The 23058-nt window shown below is 37.5% G+C and overlaps 1 protein-coding gene across 1 annotated transcript in view; it reads left to right on the top strand.

The window, feature by feature from the left end:
- The window catches only part of TRIM23 (tripartite motif containing 23), a 28576-nt gene extending 5597 nt beyond the window's left edge, over nt 1-22979 (top strand). Inside the window, exons 3-11 of the mRNA XM_016202642.2 lie at nt 123-244; nt 2137-2415; nt 2918-3100; nt 5255-5470; nt 10012-10146; nt 16553-16682; nt 17216-17326; nt 18368-18492; nt 20469-22979. Of these exons, the coding sequence (XP_016058128.1) occupies nt 123-244; nt 2137-2415; nt 2918-3100; nt 5255-5470; nt 10012-10146; nt 16553-16682; nt 17216-17326; nt 18368-18492; nt 20469-20648 (1481 nt within the window). The 3' untranslated portion in view covers nt 20649-22979. The remainder of the gene's footprint in view (nt 1-122; nt 245-2136; nt 2416-2917; nt 3101-5254; nt 5471-10011; nt 10147-16552; nt 16683-17215; nt 17327-18367; nt 18493-20468) is intronic.
- Nucleotides 22980-23058: the final 79 nt, after the last annotated feature.

The following is a 23058-nucleotide window of genomic DNA, read 5'->3' as shown; positions in this document are numbered from 1 at the left end:
GTAGTATGTCCATTTGCCAGAAAATTAATATAGGACAGTGTTGGCATTATTATAGATCACATTAACTTACTATTAAGATTGCATTCTGTTAGATTTAGTTTTTATTTTTATATTTATTGTAGGAGATTCAGGTGTCTGGGGATTGAAAAAAAATTTTGCTTTACTGGAGCTTTTGGAACGACTACAGAATGGACATATTGGTCAGTATAGTGCTGCAGAAGACGCCATTGGGATATCTGGAGAGGTATTGATTGAACTTGGTGAAATATTTGTTATGAGCATGAAGTTTTTTTCTTTTAGTTTAAAATATTTGCTGTTAAAAGCACAATATTAACCTCACTTACTCCAGCAGGTGGGATCCCAGAAACACAACTTTTCATTACATTACAGTTCTTAAGGCAACAATACTACCAACAGAACAAAAGTAAAACTGAAACCTGAATTCTTTGATAATACTAAACGCAAACTATATTTTGTGTATAAACTTGTCTCCTTGTCATAATTCCTTTCTATCCCAGAAAATGAAAGAGTAAGAAGATTATGGAAGAGTGAGAAAGGTGTGTAAGCTGCATTAAAACAGGATGCAAAAGTGAGCTAGTCAGCAGTAAAGCACAAAGAAAGAAAGCTCTCTGAAAGGGGCTATTTAATATAGAAGCAAAATGCCTTCAAGACAGCGCTAGCTCCTGAGGGAATTACTACTACTAAATATCTTTATGAGAAGGTTAAATTATGTGTAGGTGTATTCTCTATATCCAGACAGGTAGATATCCAGAAACAGTAGAAGTCCATGAACACAGATTAAACACATTTTTAACACGTAAGGAATTTGCCTGCATAGCTCATAGGCTATTCTGGATATAAGAATAGTTGTAGTAAATAATAGTTAATGATTTTGGTGATCAACTTTAAAACCATGAGTCATTGATTTCCACTTCTTTTATTAAATTGTAATTTCTTTATGTAAAGTAAATCATTGAAATGAATTTCAAACTGAAGCATTGTTTTCTGAAATTTTTGCAGTTCTCTCACATGCTCTATCTTTTATCTTTATTTTAAAAAACATTAGAATATTATCTGATGTTGACCTTGTAAATTATTTGTCAGATCTGGAAAACAGAAGACTTGAATTCTTATTTTACATGTACACATTTCCCATAATTGCAAACAAAACTATTTAACTTTGGGTTCATTTTTTTATTTAATGTGATAATGAGCGACACCATTGATATGTTTTCTAATTTTTATTTCTGGAAAAATTTTATACCAAATCTCTCCCTTTCCAACTATGGCCTTTTAATATTCAGCAAAAATTTCGAAAGCATTCTTGATTATAGAATTTGCGTGAAGCCATTGAGACAATAAAAAGTGTTTTCTTAATAAATTAATAGGCCAATAATGAAAATACAGTGATGATTTTCAACATACACTATTTTCCAAGTTGAAGCTTTTTAGTAATTAATGAAAATTAGAAATAATACTTAAAAGCTTACATATAACATAGGTTTTAATTGTTTATTTGCCTACATCAGTGGCCTTCAACTAGAATTGTGCAGTGGGCTAACCTGTGGAGCTTTAGAAAAAAGTCCACAGGTTCAGGCTTCATCTCTAACCTATTGAAATAAGTGTTTCCCAGGTTGGATTCTTGGCACCATTCTTTTAAAAGCTTCATAGCTGATTCTGATGCACACCCCTTGCTACTGAAGTAGCATTTGTGCTTCTCTTCTTCCTAGACATCATCGTGAGAAATAGTATTTAAAGCAGTGGGTATGTATTTAGTGTCAGTTTTTTAGTTTTAAGAAAAGATTTCTAACCTCTAATCAGTTTCTTGTTTGTAAAGTGAAGGGATTTTGTGGAAGTTAACTTTGCTCTGACTGTGAATCTATGAGAATAGTTTTATTTTTGGCCTCAAATACATAGCATATACTGATAATCAATTTTGGGAATAGCTTCTCACCCATAGAACTGAATACTTTCTCAGATGAGTAGTGAATGACCTTTGTACTTAATTACCAGTGTGTTTTTATATATAAAGGCTGATTAGTTATAAAAAAAGATTATAGGCTTTTGTGTTTCAAAATTTGTCATGTTATAGTGATTGGAGTTTGGTTTTAAGATACTAATTTTTTTGTTTATCAGAGCATCATTCGTTGTGATGAAGATGAAGCTCACGTTGCATCTGTATATTGCACTGTATGTGCAACTCACTTGTGCTCAGAGTGTTCCCAAGTTACTCATTCTACAAAGACATTAGCAAAGCACAGGCGAGTGCCTCTTGCTGATAAACCTCATGAGAAAACCATGTGCTCTCAGCATCAGGTGCATGCCATTGAGTTTGTCTGCTTGGAAGAAGGCTGTCAGACTAGCCCCCTTATGTGCTGTGTCTGCAAAGAATATGGAAAACACCAAGGTCACAAGGTATGAATATAGTTAAACTGGATGACTTGACCTAGTTTCCCAGACCACCATTTGTTTGGTAAACTGAAAAGAAACAAGAGATTTAATTTCTGGATAACAAAAATTTCAGCAGAGAGGCTGCATGATTCTTTCTTTAATGAAAAAATAGCTTTCCAGCAGAAAACAGAAGTTTTCTTCTTTGTGTGCATGTTTTCATAATACACTGGATTGTTTTGATAATATTTATGTCTGTTGATGAACTACTGCTTGTGATAAAATTTTAGAGAGCCTAGTGAGTTCTTGTTTAGTGATAAATGGACTTGCAAATGTTAAATTGTTTCTTTGCGGGATAAATAGTTATTGGGTGAAGGTAAATTAGTATTTTGTATGCTGTGATTTTGTGTGTTAAAAAAGCCACTTGTCGCTGATGCTTTTTTTAATTAATAGGAGTGATTTAAATAGTTTTCTGTATAATTAGTCGAATACTATGAGTTCTTTTCTTTAATTACATTGCATTTTATAGCATTCAGTATTGGAACCAGAAGCTAACCAGATCCGAGCATCAATTTTAGATATGGCTCACTGCATACGGACCTTCACTGAGGAAATCTCGGATTATTCCAGAAAATTAGTGGGAATGGTCCAGCACATTGAAGGAGGAGAACAAATAGTGGAAGATGGCATTGGAATGGCCCACACAGAACACGTATGGATTTCTAAGTTCTTCCTTACTCCTTTACCCTTTTTCCTTCGTACTTTCACCATCTAGTATTTATTGAGCAATCGTACTGCACTAGTCTCTTTAAAGGATTTTTATACAATGTCTCTTTCTTCTTGGAACTTATAATCTGTCATGAAAGAGAGACAGTTTCAAGCATGGCAACTTGATTTCGTGGGGGAAGCACAGGCTGCTTTGTCAGTGCATAGGAGGGGCAGTAATTTAGGCGAGTCAGGGAAGACTTCCCAGGAGACATGATACCTAAACAGGCTTGAAGGGATTTAGTCAGGGAGAAGAGCAGGCTGGGGAGTGAATTTTCCCAGAGACGGAAGCGTATGTTAAAATGCCTGAAAGTGAGAATGGGACATATTATAGAATCCTAACTAAGTTCATTATGGTTGAAGCTTGGAATATTGGGTAGTGCAAGGCGAGAAAAGAGGTTGGAGTAAAATTATGTGGGATCTTATTAGCTGTTTAAAGAGTTTGGACTTTATATTATGGCCATGATGAACTATTGAAGAATTGGCTTAGGAATAATAATCAGGTTTTCATTAAGAAAAGTTGCTCTTCAATGTAGAAAATGAATTGGAGTAGCAACAAGATTGGAAGCTGGGAAACCTATTAGTAGTTGTTGAAATAATCTAGTTGAGAGATGTTTATGGCCAGTAACACTGGAGTAGTGAGAATGGAGAGAAGTAGGTGGATTTGAGATTTTGAAGAAGTTGAATAGGTAGGTCTTAGTGATTGATTAATAATATTGATTGGATAGCTTGGAGGGTCAGGCACAGTGCCTAGATTTCTGCCTTGCCCAGCTGGGTGGATGGTGCTATCATGCACTAATGGGGGAGGAGGAAGAGTTTTGGGAGGGGATAATAGGGCCAAGGTGATAAGTATAATTTGGATGTTGAATTTATTATTTCTGTGAAGTAATCAAGGGGAGACACCCTCCAGTGAACTGAGTAAGTGGGTGCTGGGAAGTGAGTATGTCTAATTTTTAAATTTGGCTGTGACGAGAAGGAACTAAAGTGGTAAACAATGTTCAAGTTGAGGAGACACCACTGGACAAGCTCTGCTTTTACAGAGTTTACATTCTAATATGGGGAGAGAGACAATAAGTAAAATACTTATGGCAGAAGTGTATTAGATGCTTTGGAGAAAAGCAAGGGAAAGGGGGAGTGCACTTTTATATGGGGCATTTGAGGACATATTCCCTGAGAAGGTGACAATGAACAAAGACCTACAGGAGATGGGAAAGGGAGCCATGAAAATATCTGGGGGAAGAGTGTTCCAGGCAGAGAGGAAAGCAGGTGGAAAGGGCCTTGAAGTTGGAATGTGCCTGTGTGCTTAAGAAACTGAGGAAGCTAAGTGTGGCTGGAGTAGAGTGATTGAGGGGAGTGTCGCAGGAGTTGAGGTCAGAACGGGCCTTATGGGCATTTGCTCTTCTTTCTGCCAGGAGTGTTCCTCCTGAAGATACTCATGTGGCCCCTCTTTCCTCCTTGAGGCCCTTGCTCAGATGCCCTTTTCTCGGGGAGCCTGTCCCTGAACTCTATACAAAGGACTCTGGCATTCACGCTGAGTGGAATGAAGCGTTTTGAGCAAAAGAATAATTACCTTTCTGACTTAACATTTTAAAAGGATCATTCTGAGTGCTGGGTGGAGAATACATTGTAGTGGGCAGGGGTAGATCTAGTGAGACCAGTTAGAAGACTATTAAATAATCAGGTGAGAAATGATAATAGCTTGGGTCCGGTTGATAGAGGCAGAGGTGATGAGGCATGATTAGATTCTGTGTATATTCTGAAGTCCACAGAATTTGCTGAGGGACTTGTTGGGGGATACGAACAAAGTGATAAAGATGACTTCAGTTGTTTTTGTTTTGAACAACACAGAGGCTGGAATTGCCATTTGTTGAGATGGAGGAAACTAGGTTTTGGGTGGGAGAGACTAGAGATTAGGTATTCCATTCTGCTTTTGAGATATCATTTAACCAGTTGGATATCCAAAGGCTGTGGTTTAGGGGAAAGATTAGTGTGGAGATACAAATTTTAGAATTTTAAAGGATATAGACGTTTAAATTTTCATTATTTCACGTATACAATCTTTGTTATGGTTACAGTTTAAAACTTATTTTTATTTTCTTAGGTACCAGGAACTGCAGAGAATGCCCGGTCATGTGTTCGAGCTTATTTTTCTGATTTACATGAGACTCTGTGTCGTCAAGAAGAAATGGCTTTAAGTGTTGTTGATGCTCATGTTCGAGAAAAATTGATTTGGCTCAGGCAACAACAAGAAGATATGACTATATTGCTGTCCCAGGTTTCAACAGCCTGTCTCCATTGTGAAAAGACTTTGCAACAGGTAGGGAATTTCAACCTGGCAAAAACAAGTTTAAGAAGGAGGATTTTTAAGGTTAAGTAGAGAATTACCAGAGGTATACAATAGTGTATTTTATTACTTTAATAAAATTTTTATATTATTATATGTTTGCTGCCTTAGCATTGTGCTTAGGACATGGTCTCTAAGCTCAAATTGCTCTTCCGTGTGCCCTCTGCACCATAAAACCGGAGATTCTAGAACATCTGACTTGTGTCGTTCTTCAGTCATGCCGAGCCCCTTTTCTCTTCTTTGATAAGCATGTGCTCTTTTTTCTGCTTCGCAAGTTTATATTCCCTTTCCTGCTAGTGGAAAACCCCTCTTCAAAGTGTAGTTCAAGTGTTTGCTCATCTTTGAAGCTCTCCCTTGTTCTTTTTTTTGGGTGCGCCTCTAGTCTAATTCAATGGTTCTTAACTTTGATGTTACAGGAAAGCTGTTGTTTTTAGTGTTGTTGTTTTTTAAATCCTCACCCAACGAGTGAGGCCATTGATTTTTAGAGAGAGTGGAAGGGAGAGGGGATGATATGAGAGAGGCACATTGATTGGTTACCTCCCACACGTGCCCCGACCTGGGGTGGGGATGGAACCTGCAGCCCAGGTATATGCCCTTGACCGGGAATCAAACCTGCGACCCTCCAAATGTGCATTTTGATGCTCTAACCATTGAGTCACGCTGACCAGGGCAGAAATGCTGCTTTTTGATGGTTGATGTATCAAAAAGCCATTTGTTACCCAGTTTGCAGGTGATGTACTTTTAAAATAAATTACATTTAAGGTTATTCTAACAATGTCAGTCTTACTCATTTCTGTTTTGGATTTGTATTCATGAGTGGGTGATATAAGGCTAATTACTGCCCTAGGAATTCCTGATAAACTGCATTCTACCTTATTTTTACTGATATATTGCTAATAATGTGTTGATTTCAAATCCTTGTAGAGCTAAACTTTTTAGCATTGTAGAGTTTTTTCTCCTAAACATGTTGACTCCTACGAATGTGACTAGGCTGCAGCCACATCAGTCTTGAGCTGTCGTTTAGTTCTTACCACATCGAATTGTACTAATTGATGTGTCTTCCATTTATTACGTTGTCTGAGCTTCAGTCCTGTTCTTCTGTCTTCTGCTTTGTGTTGCTGGGACTGGGACTCGACAAACCATCTGTGTGCTTTGCCAGCTGGCTCCATGTTAGTTTAGCCTCTGCTAGTAGGGACGCACGAGAGACCAGAAGGTGGGGATGGTGTCCTGTGGGTTCCTATTTGCTTGGGGCCCCTGTGAGTGTCACTCCTCACATGAGGATCACTTTCCTCAGTGGCTTTGAGCTCCATGGGCCCATCCTCTAAGCTTCTAGCTTCTGTCTTTTATTCCCCCAGCCTGGGGGGTGGTGGCTGTTTCCTACAGTTGCTTCCTCCATGGTGCCCCAGAGTTATTTTTACCCTTTCAGCTACCTAGTGAGTAACTACACCTAGTAACAGTTCTTCATACTGAGTTTTTTCTGTTCTCCTAACTGCTGTGGTTTTTGTCTCCTTATCTTAACCTGAATGATACAGGAAGCATATTTGCCCTACTTACTGACATGATTCATCTTATTTATGGCCAGGATAGTGGTGGTTAGAAATGCCCAGATTCTGGATATCCAGTAGGAGTTGTTGACAGGTGGTTGTGGGTTATTCCGGAGGAGAGGGCAAAAGTGACTTCAAGATTTTTATTCTGAGCAACTGGAATAATGGAATTTCTGTCAACTAATATGAATATGCACCAGTGAGTAAAAACTGAAAACACCCCTACTCTAGTGGAACTTACATGTTTTGGGAGATCTCTGTCTTGTGAAGAAAATATTGGCACATGTATAGAATATCTGGAACAACAGTTGATAAAGTGGAAAGTGCTTGACTTAAATTCTTTAGGATCTTTTTTTTTTTTTTAATTTGTCTTTATTGTTGAGAGTATTACATGTGTCCCATTTTTCCCCCCAGTTGACCCCCTCCATTTCGCTCCCACCCCCTCCCCAGGCCTTTACCCTATTATTGACTGTGTCCATGGGTTATGCATATATCCATATAACTTCTCTGGTTAATCTCTTCCCACCCTCCACCCCCCTTCCGTCTTTCCTCTGAAATATCATCTGTTGCATGCATCAATGTCTCTGGATCTATTTAGTTCGTCAGATTCTTTTGTTCATTAGCTTCTTCTTAAAGAAGACCGTTTGACATTTCCTGTAGTGCTGGTCTGGTGGTGATGAACTCCTTTAGCTTTTTCTTATCTGTGAAGCTCTTTATCTGACCTTCAATTCTAAATGATAGCTTTGCTGGGTAGAGCAATCTTGGTTGAAGTTCCATGTTTTTCATCACTTTGAATATTTCTTGCCACTCCCTTCTGGCCTGCAAGGTTTCTGTTGAGAAATCAGCTGACAGTCGTATAGGTGCTCCCTTGTAGATAACTAATTGCTTTTCTCTTGCTGCTTTTAAGATTCTCTCTTTGTCTTTTACCTTTGGCATTTTAATTATGATGTGTGTTGCTGTGGGCCTCTTTGGGTTCCTCTTGTTTGGGGCCCTCTGTGCTTCCTGGACTTGTAAGTCGATGTCTTTCCCCAGGCAGGGGAAGTTTTCTCTAATTATTTTTTCAAATAGGTTTTCAATTTCTTGGTCTCTTTCTTGTCCTTCTGGCACCCCAATAATACGAATGTTGGGCTTCTTGAAGTTGTCCCAGAGGCTCCTTATACTGTCTTCATATTTCTGGATTCTTTTTTCTTTTTGCTCTTCTGGTTGGGTGCTTTTTGTTTCCTCATGTTCCAAATTGCTGATTTGATTTTCAACGTCCTCTACTCTACTGTTGATTCCCTGTAAATTATTCTTCATTTCAGTTCATGTAGCCTACATTTCAAATTAGTACTTTATTATGTTATCAATTTTCTCAGTTATTTCCCTAATAGTCTGCTTAAACATCCTTATAACCAAAATTCTGAACTCTATCTGTTAGCTTGCTTGGATCTATTTCATTTAGTTTCTCTTCTAGAGATTTCTTCTGTTCTTTCTTTTGTGACATGTTTCTTTGCCTCCACATTTTGGCTGCTTCCTGGTGTTTGTTTCTATGTATAGCTAGAGCTGCTATGTCTCCTGGAATTTGTAGATTGGTTTTGTATAGTAGGTGTCCTGTAGGGTCCAGCTGCTCAGCCTCCCCAGTCACCTGAGCTGGGCCTTCTAGGTGCTCCCCTGTGTGGGCTGTGCGCACTGTCCTGTTGTAGTTGAGCCTTGGTTGCTGTTGGCGACCCTGGGAGGAATTGACCCCCTGGCCAATCAGCTATGAGTACCAGCTATAACTACAGCCAAAGAACTGCTGTGCTGGAGACACCCCTATGGATCAGGATTTACTTCAGTGGGGCTTTGGTGTTCACCAAGTGCACCCCTTGAGTGTGTCACTCGTGGATGTGGTAGGGTTGTAATCCAGCGTGGTCGAGTCTGACCACCAGGTGCACTGTCTCTGGGGCCTCTCGGGAGGTGCAAAGTCAGCCTGTGCCAATGCCTTGCCCAGGGCCACCTAGCATGAGCTACACAGCAAACCGTAGTTGGCTGCTCCTTGTGCTGGGCTTGGAGGTGCCCAGGAGAGGCCAAGCTATGAGCCAATGCAGCTGCCGCTAGTGCCAGGCCTGGGGCCGCTTATCAAGCCGCATGGGGCAGCTGCTGCTTGTTTGAGAGATTTTAGGAAAGTCCTAAGCATGAGGCTTGAGAGGCCACTTGCACAGAAAAGCCCCTGGAAATGGCCTGGATGAGCTGCAGGTGGGGAGGGGCAGGGCCTCCGGGAATCACGGGGGGGGGGGGGCGCAAAGGTGTGAGTCAGGTGCTGGCAACTCAAATATGGCGCCTGCCTGCCAAAGGAGTGATGGCCTCCGCCAGCCCTTCCGCCTGGGAGGAAGCTGCCCCTCCAGCCCTCGCCTGGATTCCAGGCAGGTCAGTTCCTCCCCGAGTGTCCCAGGTCCTTTCCGGCTGCTGCCCGGCGCTGGGCTCAGGGAGTGTCCGAGTGAGTCCGTGCCGGGCCCTTTAGAGGAGCTGCTGGGGCTCCCGTAGCCTCCGCAACCCTCAGCGACAGTCCCCCCTCGTTTTCATAGCCTGAAGGTGGGGGGACTTTTCTTCCTGGCCCTGGAGCCCTGGGTTGGGGGCCTGATGTGAGGCTGGGACCCCCTCCCTCCTCCGGGAAACCCCCAGCACCGAGATTTCCTCCGAGGTTTACCCGCTACACCAGGTGTGGGTCTGCGGCCATGTCTCCTGGATCCCCATCCGCCCTCGTCTCCGCGCCTCCTACTGGTCTTGGAGCTTCTTCAGCTCCCTGGTTGCAGGGCTTCTGTTCAGCCAGCAGTTCTTTAGGTTCCAAAATTCTTTACTAATGCCTGATTATTTTTATCCTTGTCAAATTGACATTTAAATTCACTTTGAATTCTGTAACGGTAAATGATCTTTTCTTGAGTTTTGATGATATCTCTCTTATTTCCTTATTTCTTTACAATGTTTACAGAAATACTGTCTTCTCTTTCTTAGGATGATTGTAGAGTTGTCTTGGCAAAACAAGAAATTACAAGGTTACTGGAAACATTGCAAAAACAGCAGCAGCAGTTTACAGAGGTTGCAGATCACATTCAGTTGGACGCCAGCATCCCGGTCACTTTTACAAAGGTAAGGCACAGTACTGCATTTTAGGTTTCTCTTCTGATGACTCATAATTGCTTATATTCCGTGATAATCAGCTTGTAAAGACAACTAAGACATTCATGAATCACAGAATTTAAAAAAAATGTATTTGTGAAAAATAGAAAGGGGTATAAGGAATCTCCCTGCACCCATCACTCACTTTAACAACCAAAAACTCTTACATTTCATCTCTTCTTTCCCCACTTCCTTTTCTTTTTGCAGTCTCCCAGGTTATTTTGAAATAAATCCCAACATATTTTATCCCAACATTATATCATTTCACCTGTGTAATGTTTTCAAGTATATTTCTAAAAGGTAAGGGCTCTTTTTAAAAACATAACAAAAGACTGTTATCATGCCTGAAAAATTTAATAGTAAATCTCTAATATTAGTCATTATCCAGTTAGTATTCAGATTTCCCAGATTGTTAAAAAATTTTTGTTGCTTTTTTTTGAGACAGAATCCAAACAAGGCTTGTACTTGTTTGATATATTTTAATCTCTTTTAAAGTGGATTCCTCTAATTTAAAAAGGTTCATGTGTTCCATTTTGCTTTCTGTTTTTAGGGACTTTTTTTTAATAATTATGTGAAACATTTACATGGTCCAGAGTCACATCTACAAAGCAAGGTTCACTCAGAGCAGTCCAGCTTCTACCCCTGACTCTCCCCTACTCTTTCCTCCCTTCCCCATAGAAAACCATTAAGAATGTTTTCTGAGTTTTATCATTTAAAAATATAGAGAGAAATACTTTTATATAATTACCTGCACACTCCCTATATTTAAAGGTAGAACCTTACATATTTCTCCACCTTGTCCTTTTCACCTAAGTGTGTCCTGGAGAACACGCCATGGCAGTATACAGTGATATTTTCTGTTCCTTTTTATAGCTGCAAGATACTTTATTGTGAGGATGTACCAGAGTTTTTTATATATTGTTGTAAAAAACACATAATATAAAATTTACTATCTTAACCACTTTTAAGTGTACAGTTTAATATTGTTAAGTACTTTCACATTGTGTGGAACAGATCTCCACAAATTTTTCATCTTGCAAAACTGAAACTATGCTTTATAAACAATCACTCCCCCTCCCCCGCATATTACCAGCTCCTGGTAACTTTCTGTTTCTTTGAATTTGAGTACTATAAATACTTCATGTAAGTGGAACCATGCAGTATTTATCTTTTTGTGACTGGCTTATTTCATTTAGCACAATGTCCTCAAAGTTTACTTATGTCGTAGTATGTGACAGAACTGTTTGCATATACCACGTTTTGTTTATCCATTTATCCATTGAAGGATATTAGGGTTACTTCCACTTGTTAGCTATTGTGAATAGTGTTGCTATGAACATAGGTATGCAAATACCTCTTTGAGCCCTTGCTTTTAATTCTTTTAGGTTTATGTCCAGCCACAAGATTACTGGATCTTACAGTGTTCAATTTTTAATTTTCTAAGAAAATGCCATACTGTTTTTCATAGTGGTTGCACCATATTATAATCCCAACAGCAGTGCACAGGGTTATAATATCTCTACATTTTTACCAACACTTGTTATTTTTTGGTTTTTGTTTTTGGGGTTTGGTATGGGGTTGTCTTTTTTTTTTTTTTTTTTAATAGTAGCCAACCTAATGGGTATGAGGTAATTTTGATTTGCATTTCTCTGATGATTAGTGATATTGAACATCTTTTCATATGCTTTTTGGCCATCTTATATCTTCTTTGGAGAAATTAGTTATGAGTCCTTTGCCTGTTTTTTAATTGAGTAATTTGATATTTTGTTGTTGAGTTGTAGTTCTTTATATATTCTGGATATGAATCCATTATCAGATACACGATTTGCAAATATTTTCTCCCAATACCTAAGTTGCTTCTTCACTCTGTTGACTGTGTCCTTTGATTCATCAAAGTTTTAAAGATTGATACAGCCCCATTTGTCTGGTTTTGCTTTTGCTGACCATACTTTCGGTGTCATAGTGAGGAAATCATTGCCAAATCCAGTGTCATGAACCTTTTCTCCTGTATTTTCTTTTAATAATTTTATGGTTTTAGATCTCATGCTTAGGCTTTAATCCATATACTTATAATCCAATTATTTATCATTGTTATATCTTCTTTGTAAATTTACCCTTTTCATTATATAATCACTTTCTGTGTCTCTTATAATGGTTTCTGAATTAAAGTCTATTTTGTCTGGTAGGATAGCCATCCCTGCTCTTTTAGGTATGATTTGCATGGATTGTCTTTTTCCATCCTTTCACTTTGAGCCTATATATGTCATTAGCTACAAAGTGAGTGACTTGTAGACAGCGTATTATTGGATCTTGTTTTTTTTTTTATCCATTTAGTCAAATGGTGTCTTTTGATTGGGGAGTTAAATCCATTAATATTTAAAGTGATTATTGATAAGTAATGACTTACTCTTGCCATTTTGTTGATTGTTTTCTGTATATTTTGTAGCTTTTTGTCTCTCCTCTCTTACTGCCTTCTTTTGTATTTTATTGTTTTATAGTGATGTGGTTTAATTTCCTTCTCATTCTTTTTGTGTATATTCTATGTTTTTTTTTCATTTCCATTGTAATTACATAAGATATCTTAGTTCTGACATTCTATTTTAAACAATAACACTTCAACTTCAATTGCATACTAAAACCCTGTTTCATCCCTCATACTTTGTTATTGATGTCACAAGTTACATCTTTATATATTGTATACCTATTAACAGAGGCTTACAGTTAAATTTTTTTTCTCTTTTTTCAATTACAGTTTACATTCAGTATTGTTTTGTATTAGTTTCAGATGTATAAAATAATTTTTATTTCAATTCTATAAAAATTAAATTTATGTACCAAAATTACAATAATACAAGTTACTATTTGTTCACATATTTACCACTTTATCATTTCGTATGTCTTTGTGTTCCTGTCTACCAGCCTTTTGTTTGAACTTTAAAGACCCCTTTAGCATTTCTTTTAGAGCAGATCTAGTGGTAGTGATTGCCTTAGCTTTTGCTTTTCTGGGAAAGTCATTTTTTTTCTTCCTTTTTGAAAGACAGTTTTAGCGTATATAGCATTCATGGTTGACAGCTTTTTTCCCCTTTATTATTTAAAAATTTTAAAATTACAGTTCAGTTCAATATTATTCTGCATTAGTTTCAGATGTATAGCAAAGTGATTAGAAAATCATGTACCTTAGAGAGTGGTCCCCCCAATGCTTCAAGTACCCACCTGGCCCTATGCATATTTATCACGATATTATTGACTATATTCCTTTTGCTATAATCTATATTCCTGTGACTGTTCCGTAACTACCAGTTTGTACTGCTTAATCCTTTCACTTTTTTCACCCAGACCCCCATTCTCCCTCCCCTCTGACAACTCTCAGTCTGTTCTGACAGTTTTTTTCCCCAACACTTTGACTATAGTCTCCCACTCCTTTTCTGGCCTGCAAACTTTCTGCTGAGAAATCAGCTGATAAGTCTTACGGAAGCTCCCTTGTATGTAATGAGTCATTTTTCTCTTGCTGCTTTTAAGATTCTCTTTGTCTTTGACTTTTGACAGTTTGATTATTATGTGTCTCAGTGTGGGTCTCTTTGGGTTTTTCCTAGTTGGGATGCATTGAGTTAGAATTTTTATGTCCATTTCTCTCCTCAGATTGGGAAGTTTTCAGCCATTATTTCTTCAGGTAAGTTCTCTCTGCCCCTTTTCTTTCTTCTCTTTCTGGGGCTCTCCTAATGTGTATATTGGGCTCTTTGTTAGTGTCCCGGGAGTAAGTCCCTCAGGCTTTCTTCGCCCTTCTTCACCCATTTTTCTTTTTTATCCTCTGACTTGATGATTTCAAACAACCTGTCTTCAGGTTTGGTGATTCTCTTTTCTGTCAGATGAAGTATACTATTGAGATGCTCTAGTGAACTTTTTCAGTGCAGTTATATATTCAGCTCTAGAATTTTAGTGCCTTTTTTTTTTTTTTTTTTTTTGGAAATTTCTCTCTTTGTTGATATTCTCATTTTGTCTGTTCTTTGTTTTTCTGATTTTATTTATTGTGTGTGTTTCTTTTAATTTACTGAGCATCTCTCTTACAGGTATTTTAAGTTCTTTGTCTGGCAACTCAGATCTGAATTTTTTCAGGGTCAGGTTTTGGAATTTTATTTTATTCCTTTGATTAGATGATGTTTTCCTGTTTCTTTTACACCTTGTCCTGTTTTGCTGAGATTTGACCATTTGAATAAACAACCACTTCTCCCAGTCTCATGAACTGGCTTTGCGCCTGAGAAGACCTTCGCCCAGCTAGAGATTCTAGAATTCTCAAACCTTGTCTGGGGTGTATCTTCTCTGGGCTGTGCGTGCTTCTACCTGCTTCAGATCCCCTAGCAGCTTGCCCCTGCGTTTTCTCAGAAGCCAGTAATCTTGTATTCACCCTGCACAACAGCAGCTCCAATGTGCCATGACCTTGCCTATGTTTCCAGTGGCTCCAAATTGTGCCGTTGTTCGTCCCTGAGAGGTCCAGGTTGGGTAAGACAGTAACCAGTCTCTGTCTATGACATCCGCCAGATAAGCCAGAACATTGGATGTTCAATAAAATCTTACATTTCTGTCCTGGTGTGGGAGCCTGGTATGGGAGTTTTCCTCCTAGATGCACTGTACCAGGTTAGGCAGGGGCATAGATGGGTGTGCAGAATTCCATCAAATTTCCTACCCCTTTTGTTGGAATCTCTTCTTGGTTTTATGTTGGCCTGGATGTTTAGATTCGCAAATGGTCTCTAGATTTCTTGCAAAGATATTCTGGTCCATATAATTTTATTTCTGAGGCTTGGGACTGTACTGAAGTGTATATTTAGGAGCCATCATCATATAGCTGGTAATCGAAGCATATGGAGTAAATGAGAATATGTAGGTGAGAAACAGGCCTCATCTAGACTCTCAAGTATATCGACATTTAAAGATGGATAACAGGAAAATGAGAGGAAGCATCCAAAAAGGTGGGTAAGAGCCAGGACAAGGTTGTATCATAAAAGCAAAGAGCCCTAAAATGAGGAGGGCAAAATAATACAGTGGTACTTCGGTTTTCAAATGTCTCTGTTGACGAACATTTAGTTTTATGAACGCAGTAAACCCAGAAGGAAATGCTTGGGTTTTCGAACATGCCTCAGAAGTCGAACATGCCACACGGCTTCTGCTGAGGGCAAGATCCTGAGACCTAGCTTTTGGCTGTTGATCCCTCGGTTTTCTCATGTTTCGGAACTCGAACGGTGTTTCAGTACAGATTAAATTCGAAAACCGAGGTACCACTGTAATTACCAACACTTACAGCGTACTTACCATATGCCAGGAGCTGTTGTAAGGACTTTTTCATATGTTTAAAAAAATAATCCTAAAAATTGTATGTACATTTGGTACTATTTTAACGCTCTGTTTTATAGATAGGGAAGTGAGGCAGCGATCATGCAGCTAGTAATGTGTACATTTGTTCCAAGTGTGCTCCTGTTCATTATTTGTAATATAAAAAATTCAGAAATGCTTTAACATCTGTCAGTTGGGGATTGGTTATACCTTGGTTCATGGAATATAATGAAGCAATTGAAAAAGGCAGGTCTTTATAATTGGAAATGAAATAATTCCATAATATGCTGTTGAATATAAAGTTAGTTGCAGTGTGTACGGTTTTGTTTCTTCAAAAAAAAATTTTTAAGTACATTTGTTTGTGTATATCACAGTATGTGCATAGGAAAGTGAGGAGGGATATACATGAAATTGTTAACTGGGTGTTTCTGGGAAGTGAGCAGCAATTTTCATTTTCATTTATTTATTTTTTAATCCTCACCCAAGGATTTTTTTCCATTGCTTTTCGGGGGTCGGGGGAGAGAGAAACATCGATGTGAGAGACACATTGATTGACACATCGATTGGCCACTTTCTGCACTCCAGGGCCAGAGATTGAGCCCGCAACCCAGATACATGCCCCTCACCAAAATTGAACCCTGGACCCCTCAGTCCAAGGGCTGATGCTCTGACCACTGAGCAAACCAGCCAGGGCACAATTTTATTTTTAATTAATATATTCATTAATATATTTAACACAGCATAAAAAAACCTTATTTAAAGAAGATTCAGTTGAGCTAAAAAATCTGGAGAAATTAGGTGGAGATATATATATTGTTTATTTCTACAAAAATAAATTAGCCAGTTTGAATAAGGAATTTAGCCATAGGAGTGAGTCTTCTCAGAAGACTAGATTCTGGGGTTTTTAGGGAAAACTACTCATATCTCAGAGGTTGAGGAGTGAGTAGGAGAAAAGGCAACAATTAACAATGACGCTTTATAAATGAAAGTATAAATCTTAATGCTAACTCCGTATCAAAATTAAAAGATTAAATCTTTTTTAAAATTATAGGACAATAGAGTTCACATCGGACCAAAAATGGAAATTCGAGTTGTCACATTAGGATTAGATGGTGCTGGAAAAACTACTATTTTGTTTAAGTTAAAACAGGATGAGTTTATGCAGCCTATTCCAACAATTGGTAAGTATGAGTATTGCTTTTTACCTTACTGGATGTTTTATTAACAAACCTAGCTTACAGCTGAGTTTTGGGGATCTTATTTTATGGCAGTCTGGCATGGAGATGGGCTTTTTTCTGGTTCTAAGACACCAACATTTCAGAGGCAAAATGCATGGTTCAGTGGCTGTGGGACTGAAGTGTGGATGGTGGGATAATAAGAAGGAACAGAGTATTGGTGGGACAGCTGGAAGGAATAAAGGATTGGTGACCTGGCTAAGGGTTAGGGGTGAGGGCTGGTAGTGGGTACAGAGTTGGCAGGTACTTGGGTTTCAAGGTCCTAAGGACCCTGGTGAAGCTAAGACAGCTAACAACTGATAAAAGGCATATGCTCCCCATATAGGTTTATTAGGAGTGGAGTTAGTTGGGCAGCAGTAGATATTGCTGTATGAAGATAATTTGTAAGTCACAGTTATAAATAGGGAGTTCCTTGTGTTTGGTGTGTCACTCACTGTAAGTATAAGTTCAATATTAAAGTAACTTTTTTTCAAAAACAGGTTTTAATGTGGAAACTGTAGAATATAAAAATCTGAAGTTCACTATTTGGGATGTAGGTGGAAAACACAAATTAAGACCATTGTGGAAACATTATTACCTCAATACCCAAGGTAAGAGGAGAAAAAATGACATCTTAATTTTTCAGATTTTTAGGATGCCAGTTTTCAGTATATTGATTTAATTAGTAAAGCTGGTATTTAAGCATTTATTAAATACTGACTATACCCTTAAATACTGGTGGCCAGCCCACATTATTAAAAAAAAAATGAAGGTGGAAAGACTGGGATATGTACTTAAGTATAGTTCATGAAAAACCATAATTATAGCATAAAAACAATACTTAGCTTAGACATGTAGGCAGTTAAAAGTACTTACCTCTTGCTGTTACATTATTGTCATGGGTATGATCTCTGGCAGTATTGTGGAGTATAGTAGAATTTGTGGTATGTGGTTCTGCTGCTCAATTCAATTCAACATTTATCCCATTATACTCCATTTTCATTCAAAGTTGTTATATGCAGAACTGACAGTGGTTTGCTTTTGACCAGGCTGTGTTACATCACATGTATCCCACCTAGCCTTTGTTTACATTGGGCCCGTTCTACGCTTCTGCCTCCTATGCCCCAATATGAAGCTTACATTCATGCCACCTGTTCCATATGTCATCGTGCTTTCCACCTAGAAGAGAGACTAGATAATTATTTTTACTTTGCAATTTTTTATATTGAGTTTAGTATGAGCCAGTGATTAATGGGGAAAAAAGGAATTTTGATCATTGGGAATGGTTAAAAGTCTGAAGATGTTTAGCTACCATAAAGTAGATGGAAAGATTTCAAGAGTATCCATTCAATAAATATTTATGAAGTTTCTGCTGGGTGTTTTGAGTACAATCTATGTGGAGAGTGCTGTGCTAGGCACCTAGAAAGAGTACTTTGGAGAGATAAAGATGGTCATTGATTAGTTTTTAAAGGACTGTCTTTTGGTAACAGTAATAGTAATCAAAGAATAAGTAGCATCAGTAGGTAGATTCTGAGAGGTACCTTTTCATTCATTAAGAGTGCCATAATATATTAATGAGAGCATTAAAATGTTTGGCCCATCTACTGAAACTTAACAGGTGACTAACTGAAGTTTTCTCATTTTGTTGGCAGCTGTTGTGTTTGTTGTTGATAGCAGTCATAGAGACAGAGTTAATGAAGCGCACAGTGAACTTGCAAAGTTGCTAACAGAAAAAGAACTCCGAGATGCTTTGCTCCTGATTTTTGCTAACAAACAGGTAATACATTTGTACTTCAGTATACTTATTTTAGTAGTTTTGTGCACTTCACATCATAAGGTAGCTGGAAATATTTCAAAAGAGAAATAATTCATAGATATTTATGCATTTTCTGCTGTATATTCTGAGTGCTATGTGCAAAGTGCTATGCTTCGTACCCTGGAGTGTTCAAAAATAAGGTAGTTGCTCTCCGGAAACTCCAATGTGTAAGTAAACATGTGAGTGAATATATATGAGTTTCTAATACAAAGAAAATTGGTAAGTAACTTCAGTAACATTAACAAAGTGTTACGGCAAATTACGGAGTGTAGTTCCAAAGGTGACATCTTGTAAGATGTGTAAAAAAGTGGGATTTGGGTTGAAATTATGGATAAGACTTTGAATTAGTATATAAAGGAAAGAACATTGCAGGCAGAGAAAAGAAAAGCATTAGTATTTTTAGGGAGCATCAAGTGGACCTGTATGTGAGGAGCAGGTAGAGGAGGGAAATCTAGAGCAGATGAGGCCACACTGTGAAGGCCTGACAGGACCATACCGAGAAATTCAGGTTTTATTCTGTGAGCAAAGGAGAACCATCAGAAGGTTTTTGGATTGGTTGGTTATAAGATCACGTCAGTGTCTTAAGACGGTAATTCTGGGGGTAGGATGTAGGATTAATGAAGGGCAAGGGACTAGAGACAGGAAGACGCCGTAACTGGTGTAGGAATTCACGTGAGAGAGTTAATAAGATCTCTATTTAGAGGGATACACGTGCAGCAGCAGATTGAGGACATTTTATGGTGGTAGGATTGTTAGAATTTAGTGACCAAATGTGGGGAGGAAGGATGGGGTAGCTCGAGAGTCCTAGATCTTCAGCCTAAGTTTCTAGGAGGGTCAAAATGGTTTAAGTGCACAGAGCGGCTTAGATGTTAGGAGGAGGAGTAAGAGGAGGGATGTAGGATTTTCCCCTTAATTTTTAAGAAAAGGCCAAAAAAAACCTGATACGCTTTGCTATACTTATGGTTAAAGAAATACAAATAAGACAAAGTGAAATACCATTTTCCAAGTATCATATTGTGAAAGACAAAAACCTTTGAGAGTTGTCAGACTCACATACACTACGGTGTGGTTATTAAACAATTTTCTCAGAGGGCAATATGGCAATACCTGTCAAAGTTTTAGATGCATATACCTTCTTACCCTGTACTTCTACCTCTAGTAATATATCCCTCAGACAAATATCCTAAGGTTATTCTATGGATACTTTTGCAAGTATTATGTATGTAAAAAATAAATATATGTGTATACGTATGTATTTGTAATAGCACATAAGCACACAACTTCAGGACCGGTAAAGATGATTACGTTGCACCTACACAGTGGAATGCAATTCAGATGTTAAAAATGTGGAAAATCTCTATGTCCTGATAATGGAAAGATATCTATATTCAACATGTATGTTAAGTAGAAAACAACAACAAAAACTAGAGTATGTGTTCCTTTTTGTGTTTATTTGCACGAATGGGCATGGAAATTTTCTGGAAAATTTTGGAAGAGATGATTACTGGTGGTTGCTTCTGGGAAGTAGGGTTGTTCAGAAGTGTTCAGAATAGTAGTTTAATAAACTCTTCATTTTACAAACTCTATGTAAAAGCTATTTTTAAACTACATACACATTAATTTTTCTTTTAAATTGATGCCTTATAATGACTCAGGTATTATCTTTCATTCAGACTGCTGGCTTTTATTGATCTCATTGTAAGGCTATTTTTATAAACAATATATAATATAAATAAGTAAATGATTTTAACCAAAACTCTAATTTTTGCTAGTTTTATTAATCTCAGAAAAATTACTGAAAGGTGAATCTAGGTTTTTAGATTAGGCTTTGGTTAGAATGGTACCAGTAGAATTCTTTATAAAATGGTAATAATGAGAAAAATGGTAATATTGATGGACTGAGTTTTAAAAAATTCTGATGTATGTATATCTTTCAGGATGTTGCTGGAGCTCTTTCAGTAGAAGAAATCACTGAACTGCTCAGTCTTCATAAACTGTGCTGTGGCCGTAGCTGGTACATTCAGGGCTGTGATGCTCGAAGCGGCATGGGGCTCTATGAAGGGCTGGACTGGCTCTCGCGGCAACTTGTGGCTGCTGGAGTATTGGATGTAGCTTGATTTTAAATGCAGCAGTTGTTTCAGGTTTTGTGGTTAAGAGTTATTTTGCACATAATATGTTGTAAAATTCTACATCTCAAAGATAGTTAATTTAGGATATGCATATGAAATGAATCTTGGATTGGGGATTCAGTCTTGTATTGCTTTACAAAAATTATTTTGTAGCAAAATTTAAGTATCTGATTGAGCAAATTAAATTGGATTAGTAGGGATTTCCTGAGTTTACACCTTTTAGAATGTGCACGTGTCATTTGAGTCTTTCAGATTGTATGTGACCACATACTGAGAGAGGAATAGTTACAGGGGGTAAGTGAGGCTATTCCTACATCCCACCGAGCGCCTGCAGCCAGTGCAGCGTGGCCTAGCATGCTCTCTCACTGAACGTGGCAGCGTTTAGTAGTGAGAACGGCAATGATTTGATGAATTAGAATCCACAGATTGCATCTTTGGGTAATAGGATTATTTTTATCTTTAGCATAACAGAACACCGTTAATGCTAAGACTATAAGCTATAGAAAATTAATATTTTATACAGTGTTTTATTAAAACTTTCTCCTAATGCATTTTGTATAAAACCCAGTGAGTCAGAATGAAATGTTACCTAACTAGGCGTGATTGTAAGATTAGTACTAACCTGAAGAACAATTAATAATAAAACTGTGAAAGTCAGTTACGTTCTAGTTGATCTTCACTTATGAGAGACATTTCCAGGGCTGAACCTGGATGTATTATTTCCTAGGTTAGAGCTCTAAACTAGTCCTTCTATTTTTTCAGCATATTTAAAGTAGTTAGTGTTTCTTTTGAAAATAATATTGCATCCTTAGTGAGAATGACTATACGTAAAAGGTAGTAAATTACACAAAGAACCAGGGTTGGCTTTACATAAAAGAGAGACATCTAAGTAGAAAACTTTATCTTAAGTCATTTGAACAAGAGGGAAGGCTTTTTATATCATTTAAAATGTTTTCCCAAAGTGCGTTTATCTTGACAATAAAACGTGATCTTGTCTAGGCTCTTTGTGACAAGGCCTTGAAAAGTTAAGAGAAGATGCATGTCTAAGAAAGGAAAAGAAGAAACGTTGAAAAAGTTTACATCACATTTATTATGCAGTGTTGAGAGTAAAAATGTTGTGCTCTTGTTTTCATATTTTTAGGATGTTCTCTTATTATGGCAGTACAATTTATTATATTTAAACAAAACTAGATTGGATTTTATGGATTTTAATCCTTACCAGAGGACATGCCTAGAAAGAGGAAGGGAGAGAGATATCAGTGTGAGACAGAAACTTGATCGGTTGCTTTCCATATGCTCCCTGACTGTGAATCAAACCTGCAACTCAGGTTTGTGCCCTGACCAGGAAACAGACTTTTGGTGCACAGGGCGATGCTCAACCACCTGAGTCACTGCAGCCGGGCGGATTTCATGGTTTTTTAAAAAATACTTTTTATATTTTAGGATGAAGTTCAATCATAAATCTTCGTTGAACTACTATGAAGACATTGATGTCTGATGACAAGATGTGACTTGGTGGTACTGTTTTGGTTCAGTTTCTTCAAATGTATTTTTGTTTAAAAACAACAAAACTTTTAGAAAATAAGCATTTAAAAAAAAAAAGCCCATCAGTGTTATGGGCAATGTGTAAATAAGTAAATATAATAATTATATTGTCCTTTATTTTTCAAGTAAAAGGTCATGCTGTTACAAGTATAGTTTGTTCATATAAATACTACTTCTGAATTAAGTTATTTAATATTAAACTGATTGCAATAACTGTGAAAAATAAAAAAGGTGTTACATTTACCTGTGAACCCTTGAACTGTTTTCTCTACCAGGTAATTGAAAGAAAAATGTTTAACACTAATATGTAAACTTGCTTTCCTGTAAATTATTTTTATTTCACCAGTTTTGTTAACCTTTGTAATTCATATTCTTAGCATATTACTAAACAATTTTTAAAACTGCTTAGACCTGATTATAATGTACATAATAGTAGTGTTTGTGTGTGATTTCTTTTTAAGAAACATTTTTCTTAGGCTGTTACTACTATTTGTGGTTGTGTTCTTTTACTATTAAGATTGTGCTCGTTCTCTCTGGGAAATGTCAAATTTAAGAATAAGAAAGAAATGTTAAACACATTCTATTAGGACTTGATTCCTAGCTCTGAATTTCTGTATTAAGCCTACATATTACTGTATAATGTATGTAAAGCAGGTTTTTCAAGTGTATAGCCCTGGTCTGTAATTCTGGAATGCTTTATAATCACCAGAAGCCATTTTTGCATTATACATACGATCAATGTAAGCAATAAACTGTTACAATCCTTTTAAAGAAGTCCTATCATTATTCTAAAAATTCTGTTTCTTGAGCCATCTATCTAGTAGTAGTGCTAGTAACCAATTTAAAGTCATAT

The sequence above is a fragment of the Miniopterus natalensis genome, chromosome 3, assembly GCF_054644295.1.
Source record: "Miniopterus natalensis isolate mMinNat1 chromosome 3, mMinNat1.hap1, whole genome shotgun sequence".
Classification (NCBI taxonomy): Eukaryota; Metazoa; Chordata; class Mammalia; order Chiroptera; family Miniopteridae; genus Miniopterus; species Miniopterus natalensis.
Note: the sequence above shows the minus strand (reverse complement) of the source record. Positions and strands in the feature narration are given on the sequence as shown.